The 19,682-nt window shown below is 45.2% G+C and overlaps 1 protein-coding gene across 3 annotated transcripts; it reads right to left on the bottom strand.

Moving 5' to 3' along the window:
* Positions 1 to 2,536: 2,536 nt before the first annotated feature.
* On the bottom strand, positions 2,537 to 13,791 carry LOC114663211 (uncharacterized). 3 transcript variants are annotated; one of them, XM_028816959.2, is made up of 12 exons: positions 13,182 to 13,791; positions 9,040 to 9,165; positions 6,357 to 6,417; positions 5,863 to 5,918; positions 5,635 to 5,727; positions 5,470 to 5,538; positions 5,246 to 5,344; positions 5,076 to 5,159; positions 4,886 to 4,972; positions 3,965 to 4,060; positions 3,802 to 3,861; positions 2,537 to 3,324 (listed from the first exon to the last, which is right to left on the bottom strand). In XM_028816959.2, the coding sequence occupies exons 1-12, from the start codon at positions 13,219 to 13,221 to the stop codon at positions 3,185 to 3,187; spliced, it is 1,011 nt and encodes a 336-aa protein (XP_028672792.2). In that variant the 5' UTR covers positions 13,222 to 13,791; the 3' UTR covers positions 2,537 to 3,184. The 3 variants fall into 3 exon arrangements, with proteins under 3 accessions (XP_028672792.2, XP_028672790.2, XP_028672791.2); XM_028816957.2 differs by having other exon boundaries at positions 3,965 to 4,063; positions 13,182 to 13,329; XM_028816958.2 differs by having other exon boundaries at positions 2,537 to 3,321; positions 3,965 to 4,063; positions 13,182 to 13,321.
* Between the last annotated feature and the right edge of the window lie 5,891 nt (positions 13,792 to 19,682).

Raw genomic sequence — 19,682 nt, 5'->3', positions numbered from 1 at the left:
GGGTGATGAGGTCGCTGGAAAGGGGTGTGTGGCGCTCCCGATATCTGCAAAAGGACGAAGGTCCAAGTCTTTAGAGTCCTGGTGCTTCCTGTCTTACTATATGGTTGCGAGACATGGACGTTATCCAGTGACCTGAGATGAAGACTGGACCCCTTCATGTGTGACTCTCCGGAAAATCCTCGGGTACCGTTGGTTTGACTTTGTGTTGCTCATGGAGTCCCGAATGAGGCACGTGACCTGCATTGTGAGGGAGCGTCAGTTGCGGCACTACGGCCATGTGGCGCAATTCCCCGAGGGTGATCAGCTCGTAAGATCTTCATTGTTGTGGACCCGAGTGGCTGGACAAGACCAAGAGGTCGCCCACATAACACCTGGCTGCAGCAGATAGAGGGTCATTTCTGGAGGGTGGGACTGGACCACGTGTCTGCCTGGGGGGTTGCCAACCGGGATCCCGAGTTGTTTCACCATGTAGTGGGTGTGATGACGGACTGTACCAGTGCAGGCTCCCCAACTTGACTTGACTTGTGACGTTTTGTAATTCAGGTTTAGAATGATTTCTCTTTATTGTGTTCACGAGAGGCTCGGGTTGCTTAGGAGTACACAGACAGACAGAAGGCGCGTGAGCAGGAGGAGCGAAGGACAGACGAGGTAAAGGCGAGCCTCAGTGACAATGGCCAAGACGTGCCACGCTGTGCTCAATGATGGTGACTCCAAGAAGACTAAAGCTGCTGACCCTCCCCGCTGTTACCCCCCACCTTTGTAGGTGAGAGTGTGGTCCAGACAACTTTGTCCAAGATGACCCATAAGAAGAATGAATGGACAAACATCTGAGTAAGGACATTTAAAAGTCAGCAGGCATTAGAAAAGGGAATTTTCAAAAATGGAAGAAGCCCAACTCTCAAGTTCATGTCCAGGCTCTTTGAAGGCTAACAGGCCGACAGGTGATGGGTGGGCAGTGCAGAGGAGTACAAAGCGCCATGTCATCCGCAGTGCTCTGTACAGAGGGCTGTCTGGACATCCGCAGACGGGCAGCACAGCAGATGGTAAGGAGACGCTCAGCCCAAGGTGGACAATGAGAGCTGATCTTAGACGTTCAGAACACTGCTGTGGACTGACATTGACTGTTGGGTCCCGAGGGGCTCATGTTAAATTTGAAGCATTTTAAAAGATTACACACAACAGCAGGTTTGTACAAAGATCTGAACTCCAAAACTGGACAAGCGTCACCTCCATGCCTAGAAGTGTTTGGAAGGCCAGAAAACCACAAGAGATGGCTGACCGAGGTGGGCAAAGCCATATGAAGTTATTACAACAGCATGGAAGTCACTGTCATACGAGAGGTCACCTTAAATGTCATGATGGCCACAGCTGCCCACTGTCCCAAATGAAAACATCACTGGGGGGTAAAATGGCAGGAGACCTCAGCACTCAAACCATGTGGCCCTCAGGCTGTCACTTTACCACTGGGGGCTTCAATTGTAGAAATATTGGACTTCACACAATGGGGACTTGGAAGTCACTTTGAATGAAATCATCAGACACAAAGCTCATTGATTGTTTGTTACTTTATCTCCATAACCCTGAAGTGAAGTGTTGGATGGACACATGAAGTGAACGTCAGTTGATTGTCACACTGTCACTGTGCTGGAGGCTCTTTAGTGTCCCTACAGGTTAAAGCTGATAAAGTCAAGTAGCATGTACAAGATTCAAGGTTCAAGATGAAGCTGCTGGTCAGTCTGGTCACTTTAGACTGGCAGTCACACATCTACTAGTCATTCATCATTAGGCTGAGGAAAAGTCCTAACATCTACAGGACATGTGGACAATGCAGTTTGAGCCCAGCCATATTCACCACTACATAGGAATGGAAAGGTTAAAGTCGTGCGTTTGAATGAGAAGGGGGCGCTAGTGGGCACTGAGGACACAGTGACTTTATACCAGTGGTCTGCCATCTCCACAGATGTCTCTATCTAACTGGCCAGTGTCCAGATCAGTAAAAGGCCAGTCACCGGCCCAAGGTCAGTCAGCACATGGCCACCACACAGTGCTTGAACCCTCCCAATTTTTGAACCCCCTCTTTTTAAATCATTCCAATGTGACTGAACTGGTGCCCCCCCCCCCCCCCCCCCCCCCCCTTACAGGACAGGTCACTACTTTGCTCCCAGTGCCGTTACAATGGTGACCATGTCCTGAACACAGTAAAGACAACGGGTGATCAAGTGACCAGTTAAATCACTGCTGGTCTCAAACTGTAGGTAGAGAATCCCTCATTCCTCGTCTTCCATTTTAAAGGACGTTCACAGTGACAAGGCGCTATATTGATGTTCTATTAAGGCTACCGCTCAAGAGTATCCTTACTCACTTTATTATTTTTTTATGTTAAGTTCATTTTTAATATTTGGGGTCTTGAACCTGACCCAGAGCACACAGGCTGGTGCAGACCACCGCCACACTCATCCCGTCTCCTTCACCTTTGGTTGTTCTTCAAAAGAAATGACCGAAAATCTGAACAAGAACTTCCAGGCAAACAAGTTCATTACGGAATAGAAAATGCTGAAAACTTTGGTAAATTTGTTAGAACGCAAACAGAAGGCTGGTCATTGACAACTGGATGGACACAACAATTAAACCAAGGCACATAGACCGTTAATGAAAGCATCAGCCACAAGGGGGCACCACCAGAGAGGTCAGGACCTCCATCTTTAAATGGGAGAACAACGCCAGGCTGCTGGGTAGAGTGGCCTGTCTTCTCCATCCTCCTCCAAGGGTCTTCAGTCACTGAGTCCTTTGTGTCTCCAATGTCACTGGCAGGAGACCACTGAGGAGGTGCCCCTTCACTTCACAGACCCCACGTCACTCAGAGATGACCAGTATGAAGCTTTCCCCACGACATTCACATCCACAGAGGCACACAGATAACGTAATTACTGAAGCTGCAGTCAGCCCACTGCCCCCAAAGTCTTTAGCCTGCGTCAGTTCAGCCACTAAGGTGGGCAAAGTGAGGATATCCCAGTGGTCTCATTGCCCCTCTTGGGATGGCCCCTCACTGCCATTTTGTTTTGTGACTCACTGACACCTCAAGTTGCTGACTTCAGTGTCATTGTGGACTTACACCCCTGCCCTCCAATGTGACTCCACTCTTCTGATGTTGGCGTCCCGAGACCCTCTAACTGTCCACCATGACTCAGCTTTTCTGCGCTTCCTCTGTCTTTCTGTCTTCTTTAATGTCAAGACCTGGACACAGTGCCCCCTGCTGGAGATGTCCCTTGATGCTGAAGTTCTGGTAGTGTCCACTGTTGTTTGAGCTCCACATCCAAGAGTCTGCTAGGAATAAAGACACACATGAAAGAGAACCAGATGAAGGCGCTAGAGAGCTGCCATCTACACCAGAATACTGCAGTGTTCAAAGACTCGATGGCTGGCCTTCACTAATAAGGTGAGGGGCTCTCTGGCACCCCTAGAGGCCACAAGGAGGACAGGCTTTCCCAAAATCATTCACCACCACAGATCTCCATGTCTTTAACTCCCAAACATAACCTCCGGTGACAAGTGGATGCCATTCTGTCAGCCCTGTCACTTACTTACTTACTTCCTGAACTTCCCTGGCATTCCATTCCTGACCTGACCCCATGATTGATGGCCATGACACTTCCACTTGTCATCATTCTAGCAGACCTAAGTGTCACTGGTGCCCCCTTGAGGTCACACAGAGGAGAGCCTCTTGAGCCTTGAGACCCACACTTGACTTCATTCCAGCAGACTCAATGGCACCCCCTAGAGGCACAGACTGTCATCCCTTACCTGGTACCACTGCTGCAGTACCCAAGTCGGCTGCCTCCATGTTCTCATACGAGTCGTTGTCTGTAAGATTAATAAAAGCAGACAAGGACTGTGAGAAAGTGTGCAGGTGATGAAGAAGTGGACAGAGGGACAGACAGACAGAGACAGAGAACTGGTCATTTACCGTCCTCCATGTTGGCCCCACTCAATGTCCTGAGGGGAGTGCTGCAGTTCTGAGGCACGGCGTACACTCGGGGGTCCACATCATCGCAGAATCGTCCTGCTGTGTTAAAGACAAACTGTGGTCATTCACTGGATGTCCAGGTCTTTGACCTGTGACCTGGTAAAAGAGCCGATGACTTCACCAAAACGTGTCATTAGGCCCAGTGTGTGAATTTGTGACTGAGTGTTCAGTGACACCTAAGGGGGGTACACCAGCATGGAGTAATGGTCAGTGGGGACGGACAGGGTTACTGTGTCCATGTCTGACTTCACAATCTGAGGTCATTCAGAAGAAGCAGGACACATGAGGAGGGGTCACTGCACTTAGCGGCCACTGTGAGTCAGTGAGATTTGGACCCTTGTTGTCATTTTAAAAAGTGACAGTGGAGCCGTTCAAGGGACTCTGTTATATGATTATCATCACAACTACACTTACGTATTTGATAGACATCTTTACCCAAATGGGACCCTACAAAGTGAGGATACGAGACAACTGTTGATGGATTTCTACTTCATGTTCTGTCGGTTTACGCATATTTTAGCATATATTAACATATCTCAGCATATGTTTTCTTAAAAGTGCAGTGCAGGCACGTTAAGTGACTTGCTTTGCACCTCACGGTGAATGACAGCCCCCGTCCCGTCCCCGAGTTGCTGTGCTGTAGCTGGTTTGAGACGCCACATGATATTCTCAACAACTGCTGACCATTTCATGGTCAAAATGAGGCCATGGCATATTTTCCAGGTGAAAGTTGAACAAAACAATTAAAAACATCTTTGAGCTGGGACTGACCAGGCAGCAGGTGCCATACTAGAGGACACCACATGTGACTCTACTGTCACCAGACTCCATACTGTTAGTGGACTCAGTGTCCCGTCTCACCTTCTCTCTCCCACTCAGCTGCTCCACTGAATTGACAGGTGTCCCCACTGGGCAGATGACCCTCCATATTCTCATAGGACTGGGTGTCTAGAACAGGAGACACAGAGAGCTCACATTAATGGCCTCTCTGATGACCCCTCAGTTCCTCTGTGAATTCTTCAGGTCTTCAGGTCTTTCTCCCTGGACTCACCTTCCTCCTGCTCCTTTTCCTGACCATTGTCTCCACTTGTCCTGTAGGGGGCACCGTTGCTCATATTCTCATAGGACTCTGCATCTGAAGATAGAAGAGCAAGTGAGACGGGTGGACGGCACACACGGTGTGTCACAGATGACACAGTGATGACGTCAGTGCCAGTGTACCCATCTCTGTGTGACTGGCCAGTCCCTCCTGCTCTGGCTCTGTAGACATCATCTCACTGTTCTTCCTCTCATCTTCTTCTTCATCTGGGTTAACATAATCTAAAAGACATAGAGATCTGAGTCATTTGCACTGGTCAGCTTCCGGGGGCTGCTGGACATGAGGACAGGAGTCAATGGGCATTTTAGGCATTTCCAATGGTGCCAACCATATAATACACACATACCGTTGACACTGAGCTGACAAGAGGTCTCCATCTTCTCGATAATTTTCTCCTCATCAGGAATGAGATAATCTGCAGATTGACAGAAAAAGAAATGACAGTCAAGTGGTCATTGTGGTCACTTCACTGAGCATGCAGCAGACATCAGTCCCAGCAGATATAACTTACCCTCCTCCACTGGCAAGTTCATCATGGAATCCATCATTTGCCCAGCTCCCACATTCTCATAGGAGACAGCATCGTCCATTGGGCCCTTCTGATCTGTGGGTAGGACATGTAGTGGTCAGTGAGAATAAGGACACTGGGGTCTGCTAATGGTGTGAATGAAGCCTGATTAGCCCGATGACCTGATATCCTGGAAATCCTTAACCACAGATATCCTTAATGGGGACTCACCTGGTTGTCTACAGATTGACTCCAGGGCACTTCCATTGGACTTGTCTTTGAAGAAGCTTCAAAGAAAATAATATAAAGAGCACAGTATGAGGACCTGTCGATTGGGGCTGTTCTCTTGAAATGTCCATTCCCAATGTGACCACCCATCATCTGTTGGTGTCATAACTAATATCAATGCTCTATTCTGGTCTTGTAAAGAATTTTTCTCCTCCATCTCGATCTTGTAATGACCACAGCTCCCTGTTTCTGTCTTCTCAGACCTCCACACATGTGTTACTTTTGCCATTGTCGCTTTGATCAATTGAGGTCTCATCCTGATTCCCAGCTCACCTCCCCACTCCTACGAGGCTTTCTTTTCCATTTCAGTCTCCTGAGGAGCCCCCTTGACTTCACACCACCTATAATTAAGTCATTCACCCCATCCAGATCTCATAATGACACCCTTCTGTCACCACTGCCCCACAGCCCACAACGCAGGCCTACATCCTCCATACCTCACAAAGGTCTTCATCCTCTCCTCCCGGCATCTCAAATTCCGCTGCATCACCCGATGCTCTGGAAGATATGAAGGTGTGTGGGGGTCAGAGGTCAGTGGCTCTCATGGCTTCTCCCTAATGAGTTGACTTTACTGTCAGTGCTAGCTCACTTGAAGGAGGATCAAAGGTCAATCAAAATTCTTTTTATGATACGGGTGTGGATGCTGAACAAGGATGATTTGTCATTTTTTGTCACTTGACCACTTTTTTCAAGTTCTTGGTCGTTGAACTTTTGCCTAGTCCCTACCAACTCTTCAAGTTCTCCTTAATGTCATCTTTCTTTTACCCCGTCATTCATTTTTAATCCACTTGCTTATGTTCAATTACATCTCCATCATTTTCATAACAAAAGCTTGGAGCAATAAATCTGAATGATCTCAAAGAGGGCTTGTTCCCAAATAAAACTACAAAAGGAACAAAAAGATCTCCAAGAGCAAGTAAAAGACTGATCCACTTCCGTTCTGCAAATAACATTTAAATAAATGGCAGATCATTTAATAGAAACAACAGGCAATCACAGCAGAGCCACCACAACTCCATGTACTCCACCCAGGTGGAGATGTAATATGTTTATCTCAGCCTTTCTCAGGGAAACAACTGGCATCAGGCATTCTTGGATTCAGACCTCATTTAATTCCCTGCAAAAACATTAAACATGTGCTTCCATCCAGTCTCAGAACCAGAACAACTGGACTACACCACTTACTACCGCTTTCCAGTTTACACTCAACTCAAGCATTTACTGAACATCCTGCCAATTCTCCCAGGGCTCAGAAATGCCACATTTAGATTTCATCACCAAGCCCCATACTCCTTCATGTTCAGCAAGATTGTTTTTTAAGAAAATGCTTCTTGAATGCTTTAAATAAATGACTGCAGATGATCTGTTTGTGCACCAGTTTAATAAGTGTGGGGTTTTCTGAATCAGTGCCAGCTGAACCTTGACCACGAACCACAATCCTACCCAACTGACAACTCAGACACATCACCTGTGTTGTTACAGCTTAGAAGTTTTCTTCAAAGAACTTACAGCCATTTTCAATCAGCTAGAAAGAAAAGATGTAGCAAGAATTTGTCTGTTAATGTGCTGGCAGGAGAATAAAATCCTAAGTGACCGAACGACAACCTCCAAAACAACAGCAGCAGATGTTGGGTGGGGAGACTCAGCTTGTGTGACTTTACTCAGAAACGGCCTTTCTAAGAATGAGGGAGACGAGCCTGAAAGTGACGTGGTGGGGGGCTCACTGGATGACATCATCAGTTTAGTTTGGCTCTGAAATGCTTGAGGGGGACTCAAAACTGCTGCTCCTAAACTAGGAACTGAAACCAAGGAAACGCAGGGCACAGGCCGAGGTGACAACAACAACAACAACATTTATTTCTAGAGCACATTTTCATACAAATAACGTAGCTCAAAGTGCTTTACATGATGAAGAAAGAGAGAAAAAAAAGACAAAATAAGAATTAAAATCAGAGAACACTAATGAACATAGAATAAAAGTAAGGTCCGATGTGCAGTGTTGCCCCTCAATTGAACTAATAGGAAAGGGAATTTAATGTAGACAGGAGTAAAGCTTATTTAATTTACCTTAACATTCTGATTACATTTTTGAATTTTCATGACTGGATTTCTTTGTTTGACTCCTCTAATTTTGACCTTTGTCTGTTTTCTGTCTCCCTTTAGTTTAACATTTTGAGGCTTCATCTCGCGCTCCACTTACTAATTCAACATGTCGTTCAGGATGAGCTCCTCTCAGCTCTCAACAGCGACACGTCAATGCAGTGTAAGTGCTTCACACTGACAGCAGCGGTACAAACAGCAGCTTTTATCATTTTTGAACAATCTTTACAGGACTTTTTCAATATTTTTAATATTTGTTTTTCTCATTTTCATCCTAAAGTGTTTGTTTAATACGTGACTTAGCCTTCCTAATTACACTAGTTGTGCATTTTCCACGTTTACCTGGTGTTAACATTCATACATACACTCTCGTGATTTGACTCTAATACTTTGATGGAGGTTATTAATAAGATGAGCAAATATCAGTTATTTAAACAAAGGACACATCATTCATCATTTTAAATTTTAGCAGTTGTTACTTCACTTTGTATCCGGACTGAAACTGAAAGCTCCTTTTCACTCAGGTAGTTGTAATGGCTCTGCGTTAACCGAAGTGTCACCGTCCCCCAGCACAGAATATCAGGCACCCAGATTGTCTTGTACTGTTGGCCCTTCCTGTGCCCAAGAATCAAAGGAAAACTAAGGAGCCCACTGTAATAGGCGGTTGGGGGTGGCAATTGTAAATAGACCCCAAATTGAAAATTCATTCATGGCTCTGCTATCGTAATCTGAGTTGCTTTACTGGCAGGAGTTCTGGAGTTCTCAGTTTTTAAGATGAAACAGCTGACCGTTTATATCAGAGGCGCTTATTGTTGTTTAATGGAGTCCTTACAAATATGGAGTCAGGAGTGAATTTAATAACCAGTGGTCACAAACTCTGACACCTCGCTGTCTGTACAACTGATCTGCACATCTGTAACCAGCTGCCCCACTTCCTGAAGACGAGATTTACTCTTTGTCAGTGCAAACTGGTCACACTTTGTTACGCCAGATACTTTTACTGGGACACACTGAGCTCACCTCGTCTGCGCTGCCACAGAGCCAGCATAAAGAGCAGCGCCCCCAGGAGGAAAGCAGATGCCGGTGTCACCAAGAGAATCCAGCCAGGCCAGTCCAGGAAGGAGATGTGGGACATCAAGCTGAGTCCTGTGGGGCAGAAGATCAGAAGACATGACAGTGTGGAATGATGAAGATGGACCTCAGGGAAAAACGAGCCGAGAGTGAAATCCCACTGAGCACTTGTAGTGTGTAAGCAAAGGAAGTGTCTGCTCACCTAAGGGACAGTCAGGAAAGGCACTATATGACACAGAGATGGAGGAAGGTAGACATTAAAGCTTTACAGAAGCTTCAGAAAAATACAAAAATGATAACACACCACAACCCCAAAAACACACAAGAACTTCTGACTGCTGCTGCCAGTGACAGTCTTGTAGGTGACAGTCACAGGAGCTCAGGTCTGCCCAGCTGTTGTGTCCTCAAATGGAAGAGCCTGATAGATGTCTGTCACTTACTAAGGGTCCTGGCTGAGACTGAATAATTCTTAATTAAGGACAATCCATGACATTTACCATTCATTACTCTAATTCTGTATCTTAAATCTGCTGGTGCTTGTAGCAGGAGGTATGAAAGGCACTATATAACAGATAGATAGATAGATAGATAGATAGATAGATAGATAGATAGATAGATAGATAGATAGATAGATAGAGATGAAAGGCGCTATATCATAGACAGAGTGTTGAGGACCCCTGAAGTGTTTCCAGTGACACACCCAACACTTCACTGCCTGCACTTCTCACTTCAGTGAAAAGGAAATTGTGACAAACCGCCACAGCAGGCTGGGTGACGACACAGACGTTCAGATGTCACCGAGCTCCAAACTGAATGTCTAACCCCAAGGTGATGTGATTTTTAGTAAACTTCGTCCTTTAGCAGGCGCTGATCTGTCTTTCCACCTCCTCCAAAGCTTGGCATCAGTCCGTGTCATCTCTCTGTCAGATTCTTGTGACATTTCTTGTAGCTCAGTCAGCAGTTTTTCTTCTTGCCCACATACAGTTAGGTCCATAAATATTTGGACAGAGACAACTTTTTTCTCATTTTGGTTCTGTACATTACCACAATGAATTTTAAATGAAACAACTCCGATGCAGTTGAAGTGCAGACTTTTAGCTTTAATTCAGTGGGGTGAACAAAACGATTGCATAAAAATGTGAGGCAACTAAAGCATTTTTTGAACACAATCCCTTCATTTCAGGGGCTCAAAAGTAATTGGACAAATGAAATAACTGGAAATCAAATGTTCATTTCTAATACTTGGTTGAAAACTCTTTGCTGGCAATGACAGCCTGAAGTCTTGAACTCCTGGACATCACCAGATGTTGGGTTTCCTCCTTTTGAATGCTCTGCCCGGCCTTTACTGCAGTGGCTTTCAGTTGCTGTTTGTTTGTGGGTCTTTCTGTCTGAAGTTTAGTCTTCAACAAGTGAAATGCCTGCTCAATTGGGTTAAGATCAGGTGACTGACTTGGCCATTCAAGAATTTTCCACTTCTTTGCTTTAATAAACTCCTGGGTTGCTTTGGCTGTATGTTTTGGGTCATTGTCCATCTGTATCATGAATCAATTTGACTGCTGTATTTAGCTGGATTTGAGCAGACAGTATGTCTCTGAACACCTCAGAATTCATTCGGCTGCTTCTGTCCTGTGTCACATCATCAATAAACACTAGTGTCCCAGTGCCACTGGCAGCCATGCACGCCCAAGCCATCACACTGCCTCCCTCCACCGTGTTGTACAGATGATGTGCTATGCTTTGGATAATGAGCTGTTCCACGCCTTCTCCATACTTTTTTCTTGCCATCATTCTGGTAGAGGTTGATCTTGGTTTCATCTGTCCAAAGAATGTTTTTCCAGAACTCTGCTGGCTTTTTTAGATGTTCTTTAGCAAAGTCCAATCTCGCCTTTCTATTCTTGAGGCTTATGAGTGGCTTGCACCTTGCAGTGCACCCTCTGGATTTACTTTCATGTAGTCTTCTCTTGATGGTAGACTTGGATATCAATACGCCTACCCCCTGGAGAGTGTTGTTCACTTGGTTGGCTGTTGTGAAGGGGTTTCTCTTCACCATGGAAATGATTCTGCGATCATCCACCACTGTTGTCTTCCGTGGACGTCCAGGTCTTTTTGCGTTGCTGAGTTCACCAGTGCTTGCTTTCTTTCTCAGGATGTACCAAACTGTAGATTTTGCCACTCGTAATATGGTAGCAATTTCTCGGATGGGTTTTTTCTGTTTTCGCAGCTTAAGGATGGCTTCTTTCACCTGCATGGAGAGCTCCTTTGACAGCATGTTGTCTGTTCACAGCAAAATCTTCCACATGCAAGCACCACACCTCAAATCAACTTCAGGCCTTTTATCTGCTTAATTGATAATGACATAATGATGGACTTGATCACACCTGCCCATGAAATAGCCTTTGAGTCAATTGTCCAATTACTTTTGAGCCCCTGAAATGAAGGGATTGTGTTCAAAAAATGCTTTAGTTGCCTCACATTTTTATGCAATCATTTTGTTCACCCCACTGAATTAAAGCTGAAAGTCTGCACTTCAACTGCATCGGAGTTGTTTCATTTAAAATTCATTGTGGTAATGTACAGAACCAAAATGAGAAAAAAGTGGTCTGTCCAAATATTTATGGACCTAACTGTATAACAGGGTATCCCAATGAAAACAGGAAAGGCACTATATAGTAGAAAGCTCTGAAAGACAATAAATTAAAGATAGACCCCCGTGCCCCCTTACACTTCAGGATTCTGCTCATGGTGGCCCCTTCTTCATATCGCTCATTCCCTAAAGAGCATTTTGCTTGTGCTGATGCCACATGGCTCCTTGTCCTAAGGATTTGAGTGCCAGTCATTCTACGTGCAGATTGTTCATATTTCTCCTGTCTTTCCTTCCACATCTCAGAATCTTTTTGTTTTAGGTCTCCTGGAGACTTCAAAGTGCTCCACTGTGACTAATTGTGGTAAATGTGTGTCTTGCCCTCATCTGGCATCCCTAACAGGAAGGATTTGTGCCCAGTGCTGTGGTGACCCTGAACTGGCGAGTGAGGCTCTTAACTTTATGGCTGGAGACCCCAGAACCTTCTTGGGATGCCCACCTGCTTGTCTCCTTTTCTTCACCTCGGATTTAGTGACCCAGCGTTGAGCTGCAAGTCGCCACTCAGTTTAGGGCACACCATTGCATAGCGCCTGCCCCTTCCTTCCCATCTTCTCAGTAGTTTTTAACCCCCAGGTTTTTCTGGACACTCCTTAACTATTTTGCTAATGTGATGGATTGCAGGCCCAGTCCCCCATTTACTAAATGGCCATTAGTGCCCCTGACCCACAGAATCTCATTCCGTTTGGACGTCTGAGTGCCCGTCTACTATTTAAGGTCCTTAATGTATCTGATTTAATGATCTTCATGCCTTATTGTGGATCTCCCTGTGGAAGGCGCAATATAAGTGACATTCTGACCTTTCCTGTGTCCCTCTGTCTCAGCCTTGACCCTTAGGTCACCAAACAGGGTGGCATTTGTACTTCTATACTTGTGCCTTGATGCCCACCCTGGGTCTAGCGGTCCAGCCTCAGGGCCCATCCTTTACACTAAACACAAGGCAGGCATTTGCCACTACAGGACAAACACGTCATCTTCACTTTGTATGTCACCTCGTGATGACAGCTCCTCTACAAGGCGCTATATGAGATGTTAACCACACTCAGACAATGGCACGTCTAAGCCCCCTGCTGCCCACCTCATCTCATACTCCAGCAGATCACCTGTTGCCCTCCTCATCTTTGTCTCATCAGGGGCCACTTCATGAATCCACTGCTGACCCCCCAAAGTCCTGCTGCTTCATGAGTTGCCATCTTTTAACTCATTCTGTCCACAACAGCATCCACAAGCACATTATTTTAATGATATAGCACCGTCATATGTAATTATATAGCGTCTTTTCAGTTGTGGTACTCCTCACCACCTTGCACATTGGCACCTTCAGACCTCAACAGCATTTTAATTCAAGTTTCTTTCCTCAGCCTCAGCTTTTGTTCCTCTTACCCCATGACAAGTCTGTGTCTGGAGGGGGCGCTATATAAACAAGCATATCAAGTAGTAAGCAGATCGATACCTGTAGTGTTGAAGGTCACCTGTGATGAGTTGTGTGCCATCCTGCCCAGCAGTGCCAGACCCCCAGGACCTCAATGCTCTCAAAATGCTGCCTGCTTGCCTGCCACAAGAGCCAAAAGACAAACGGCTTTAAGAGGCTGAAAGCAGCCACTGGAACGAGACCCCACCCCCCATCCCACCCCTCCTGAGGGTCTGACATCAAGAGTGGTAATGTATATAGTGCCTTTACTGGAACTGTGAACAGCCCTCTGAACATCTGTGTGCCAAACAATAGGGGGCTCCACGGTCCAAAACCTGAGCTGACACCAAACTGGTGCCATCCTGACCTGAATGTCTGTGACTCCTGAGGAGCTATAAAGAGGTGGGCACTTCACAAACTTACTGAGAGATAAACATCAGCCTGTCATGGAACTCAAGGGCTCTACTTTACATCCTTGTGGGGCCCTGCCCTTCTGATGACTGTGGTGGACCACCAGTGTGGACCACCACCCCACCCCCACTAAGCCTTCTGAGCAGCACAGGAAATGGCGGACTTAAAAAACACGAGCCGTAAAGAAACAAAAGGAGAAGTGAGAGCAGCGGGCCGTCCTGTTTACTAGCAGAGAGGAAGACGGGGCAGCCCCCATGGCAACAGACCGCCGCCTGGGAGGAAGTCAGGGGGTACTGGGGTGGTGGTGGAGGGGGCTTCACATTGGACACATGTTCCTCTCCATTGGTCAGCGAGTCCTGGAAAGCCACGAATAGCAGGAATTAGAATGAGTACAAGGGCGGAGTGTCACGCCTCACTGGGTGTGTGGGGTCCGCAGGGTGGGTCATTCTGTGACTGGTGAGGTGGCAGGAATAATGGCGGGCAAACCTCACTGGCCACCCTGACTGTGTTTGAGTGGCCGCGGTCACGTGTGTGTGTGGGGGGATCTGGGGGTGGGGGTCTTTAGGGGGGGTGCTGCGCCTTCTCGTGCTGCGCAGTTTCTCGGCTCCTTCCGTATTTTGAGTTTTCATTGTGACTTTGATCTGCAGTTCTGTTCAGCATACCAAAGTGAAAGGCGCTGTAAGAAATACACGATTGGCGTGGCCTTACATTTCATTACTCTTTCTGTGCATTACAAGAGTGCTGTGAGCTGGAACTCCATTCACTTTTCTTTGTTCTGCAGTGTTATGCTTCTAGAAAGGCGCTATATAATGCGCCAATAGCTTTATTTTAGCAATATGTTATAAACAACAGTTTAACATTTATGGGAGTTCCAAGACTGTCAGCTGCTGCCTACCCCCTGACTGGGAAAGACCCAAATATCTGCCACCATTTTCACAAGTGCCAGGGTGTGTCTGTGTTGGCGCCTGCTGTGGGCGATACCGCCATCTTATCTGACTGCGCCAATGAGGCTTCTGTGGTGTTGACCCTCCAGTGTGGCCCACAGTGTTCAGTAGAAATCAGCAGCTCCTGCAGTCAGTCGGGCTATTCTGCTGCTGCATGCATTTTTATAGCGCCTTTGTGATTGGGGGGCTAAGGCATATTTACAAATATAACAGGAGTTTAGAGACACACACGTTCAATTTATCTGGTTACTTGTGAATAAATGGGAGGAATCCTGGGGTGACAAGTTGAGAACCCCGCTTATGGCGCCAGACAGCAGCGACTACAACACGAGCAGACACAGAAGGGCGGGGAGGAATTTTGGGACAACGTCAAGTCACGTAAGTGACACTCTGCCAGCTCCCAGTCCAACTAATCTAAAGGCCCCTCTAAGGATTGTCACTGGAGTCCATCCCGCGCACAGCTGCACTGGCTGGGGTTCAAATGAAAGTCCACGGGGCGTCTCCCACATCCAGTGGCCGCCTGCTTTTGTGTTTCTACCTTCTTAGCTCGACGACTTTGTACGACGGAACTGAACAAGAAAAGGCTGACATCAGAGGAGCTCAAACTGCGTGCGTAGCCAATTCACGAAGTCGTACGTTAAACCCTTAAAGCCGACACCCCCCCTTATTATCAGGCCCATCAACTAATGTGGTAATCGGCATCGCTCCAACTCTACCCCGCACTTCTGACTCTGCAGCGCCGACCTTCTCCATAACCGTCCAAGTAAGTAGTGGCACTTCAACATCGGGACTTACCGTAGCGTACGAAGAGACGCGCATTTTAAAAAGTCAAAGGCACTGAAAACGACGGAGAGTGAACGCAGCCTGCGTGTAGTCCTGCAGCCCGAGGCTTCAGGTGTCTCTGACTTGGACTGTCCTGACGTGTAGAGAGTCCTGTGAGGAGTCACTGGTCAGGATATGGTGCCCTGTGATGATATATAGCGCCTTACTGTCCTGTAAAGATGTGATGACATATACCGCCTTACTTTTCTTTGACTCTGTCACGATATATGTTGCCTTACTAACAATTAAATTAGTGGTAATATATAGCACCATATTGTCCTGTGATTCTGTCACAATATATAGTGTCTTTCTCTACTGTGGCTGTGACAATACATAGCACCTCACTGTCCTGTGGTCCTGTGACTCTGTGATGCTACATAGCACTTTACTGCACTGTGGCTGTGATAATATATACCACTTTACTATTCTGTGACTCTGTGATACTATAAAGTGCCTTATGACTCCATAACTCTGTTATTATATAGCACCTTGCTATCCTGAAACTCTGTAATAATATACTAGTTGTGCTACTCATCTAAGGTGGATTGAAATGTAAGCAATCAACATAGACCTCAGTGCTAACACTTGCAGTGCACCATCTACTGGAAGGTACTGTGTAATACAGGGAGTAATAAAATGTATAGCATTAATCATTGCAACAGATGACACATCAAACATTTGTAGTATTAAAACGCATTAGTACAAATGTTTGTATGGGATCCATAAAAGCAGTGTTAATGTTTGTGGGGCACCATCTGTTGGAATGGCAATGCAATAATAATAATAATAATAATAATAAAACATTTCATTTATATAGAGCAAGGGTGGCAAACTCCAGTCCTGGAGTGCCGCAGTGGCTGCAGGTTTTCATTCTAACCCTTTTCCTAATCAGTGACCAGTTTTCACTGCTAATTAACTTCTTTTTCCCTTCATTTTAATAGCCCTGTTTTTAAGGATTCACTGCTCTGAATTAATTATTGTCTTTATTAAATGACAGCCAAACAAAAATCAAATGTGAAACAAGTCAACAGTTGACCAGCTAAATTAGGACTTCAAACTCCAACTAATTTCACTCCAACCAGTTTCTTAATGAGAAGCCAATTCTTGCTGTTAATTAAACTCATTATTCAATTCTATGGCTTGTTGCTGCTCTCATCCTGACACAGCAGACATTTCCAGAACTGTTGATTTTCTGTTTTTTTTAAGAACATTGTAAAAATGTTTTGGGGACCTGAGAGATCAACCTTACTGAGACCTTCACCTTTCTTTGTTTTCAGATATTGTGTGATGGGCACAGGTGAGCTGGTCATGTGGCACCTTGTTTTGTGTCTCATTATTGTTTGGCAGCTAATTAAATAAAAAGAAACAACTAAGGGACCTGAATCAAGTTAATTAAAATGAAGGCAAAAGAAGTTAATTAGCAGCAAAAACTAATGAAAAAGATGGTTAGAAGGAAAACCTGCAGCCACTGCGGCACTCCAGGACTGGAGTTTGCCACCCCTGACTTAGAGTCTTTCCCTTGCTCAATGTATTTTGTTACGACAAATGTTTATGGTGCACCATCTGTTGGAATGACACAGACATAGCAAACAAACACACAAGTAGCCTTTTATTAAGGTGGATAGCACCTTACTGGCTGGTAATGGTTTATATCATCCTAGTGCACTTTGATTCGGTGCCAAAATATAGCGCTTTGCTGGCATGTGACTTTTTGATAATATAGTCGTGTGAGAAAGTAAGTACACCTCACGGAAACTGTTAACTTTTTCAATATATTGAAACAGGCAAACATTCAGTCTTCATGGAAACAGTGCCTGCAGATAAAGGTGACCTACTTGAAGAAATAACACATCAAATGTCATGGTGTATTCATTCTCATAATTTAAATGAACAAAAATGCAGATTTGCAACATGGAAGACATAAATCCACCCCTCCATCAAATTAGAATCAGGTGCCAGTGATGAGAACCTCCTTATGGAGTCTGCAGGTGGACCCGACTGTTTTATTTAAAGTGCAGATATGAAGACTCTGGTGCTCTCTTTACTATTGACATGTGTGGTGTCATCACACCAAGTTCAAAAGAGCTCTCTACGGCCCTCAGAACAAAGGTTGTGGATGCCTTGGAATCTGGCAAGTGGTTTGAAAAGATCACCAAACATTTGGGAAATCAGCCATTCCCCTGTAAGGAAAACCATCTACAAATGGCATCAATTTCAAACAACTCCTAATTTGTCCAGGAGTGGCTAGCCCAGCAAATTGAGTCTAAGAGATGACCGCTTGATAGTAAAAGAAATATCAGAGAACTCCAAAATTTGATTGTAGGATTTGTAGGTAACTTTTGCAACAGTTTGTGTCAAAGTGCATGTATCTATAATTAGAAAGATATGACACAGATTTGACTGGCATGCAAGGTGTACCAGGAAAAAGCCTTTCCTACCTCTGCAGAACATCAGAGCAAGACTTCACTTTGTTATTGAACATCTAGGCGAAGGAAAGGCCTTCTGAAACAGATGAATCAAAGATGGAGTTGACTGGCTACAGTAACAGCATTTCAGGAGAAGACCCTCATGCCAACAGTGAAAGATGGTGGCAAAAATGTTCCGGTTTGGTGTTGCTTTGGGCAGCTTGCAGTCTTCGAGTCAGCTATGAAAGTGTGCTTGAGGAGAACACGAGGCCATCTGTCCTAAAGCTAAAGCACAGCTGGGCCTTTCAATATGATAATAACCTGGAGCATGCTAGCAAACCCACAAAAGAATATCTCAAAAAGACAAAATGAAGGGTTATGGACTGGCCAACTAGTCGAAGCCCTGATTTAAATCTCATTAAAATGTAGAAGCAGGCAGGAAATGCAAGAAAAACCACAAACTTCTTACGAGTGAAGGAACTGTGAGTGGAGGAGTGGGCGCCAAGTGAGTATCGGGGACTGCTGGGCAGTTATGCTAATCGGAAACAAGAAATTATTTCTGCTAAAGGGGGCAATATCAGCTTCAAGGGTGGACTTTCTTTTTCCCCTGTAGACCATCACAGCTATTGAGATTTTTCTTAAATGACAGAGAGGGCCCACTCTCCTTGTGTTGTTACTCAGGTATATCAGCTTTATCTGCCAGCACTGTGTGCATGAAGACCTAATGTTTGCCAGTTTCCAAGGGGTGTACTTACTTTTTCACATGACTGTACAATTATTAAAAAATCAGATATGTAAATGCTAAAAAAATTCATTCAGTTATGTAGCGGCAGATAAAGGGTGAGCTCCTTTGTTATTTTTTGATAGCTTTGATGATCTTGTATCTCATTTGTAAAAATGTGTTTAATCTCCAAATCTGTCATTCTGGGACAAGCCTCACGGCACTGGCACTGCACAGACATGTGGCTCTCCACTGGGCACTTGTATATCAGCTTAGTTTATTTTTTTATATATGAGATTTTGCTATGATAATTTGACACTTATGTGGAACACCTGGTGACAGTAATGTGACCAAAACATTAAAGGCTTTATAAAAGGTCTGCTGGCATCAATCAGATGAACCCAACCAATGGCAGCATCATGGGCTTCTATCAAAAGGGGACATTCCTCTTTATCTACATGCCAGGTTTGTCAATTTCACTTGAAAACACAAGTGAAAAAATAGAATGAGACTTCATCCGAGAAAACCACCGAGAAAGGACACCTCAATGAAGAGACCCCTAACTGTCCACATGCTGATATACCAGAGCCTCCTGTGATGGCACGTACTGATCTGTCTGTGCATTTTCACCGAGTGACTCTTATTAACTGTCATTGTTGTTTACTGCTGCTGCTGTTACCAGCTTTTCTGTTTTTATCAAAAGCACTTCATAAACTTCACCCAGGTGCTTCATGGCCGTGTCTCTGCATGACTGATCAGGGCTTCCCCCAAACAGTTGAGGCAGATCACTTACAAGAATTAAACTCAACTGCCAAAAAGTGTTATCCACTAGCACATTGGCATTCAGAGAGCTTCTCACGTGCAGCACCCTGCATTTGCTAATTTTACACTGACAACCTACAAATGTTTAAATCGATACACAGTGCCCCTAAATACAGATGGCACAACGGCCTTAAAACTTAAAGGGACCATTGGGTGTCCACCAAAGTTAGAATGAAAAGCAGGTGGTGACACCCACTGCAGCTGGCAGGGTTGGGTGACATCCACAGTGGTCTCAGTTTACGGCCTCTCTTCTCTGTATGACCCTCTAAACGTGTGGACTGGTTGAGGTTTCTTAATAAAGTCATTTCAAATCTTTGCCCATTACTGTATAAGGCTTGATATTTGTGGGTGGGTTTGTTTACAATTAGGGTGAATGTGCCAGTATAACGTAAGCCACGCCTCCTTCACTTTCTGTCCC

The sequence above is a fragment of the Erpetoichthys calabaricus genome, chromosome 12, assembly GCF_900747795.2.
Source record: "Erpetoichthys calabaricus chromosome 12, fErpCal1.3, whole genome shotgun sequence".
Taxonomy (NCBI): Eukaryota; Metazoa; Chordata; class Cladistia; order Polypteriformes; family Polypteridae; genus Erpetoichthys; species Erpetoichthys calabaricus.
The sequence above is the reverse complement of the archived record's forward strand: the minus strand, read 5'-3'. Positions and strand labels throughout refer to the sequence as shown.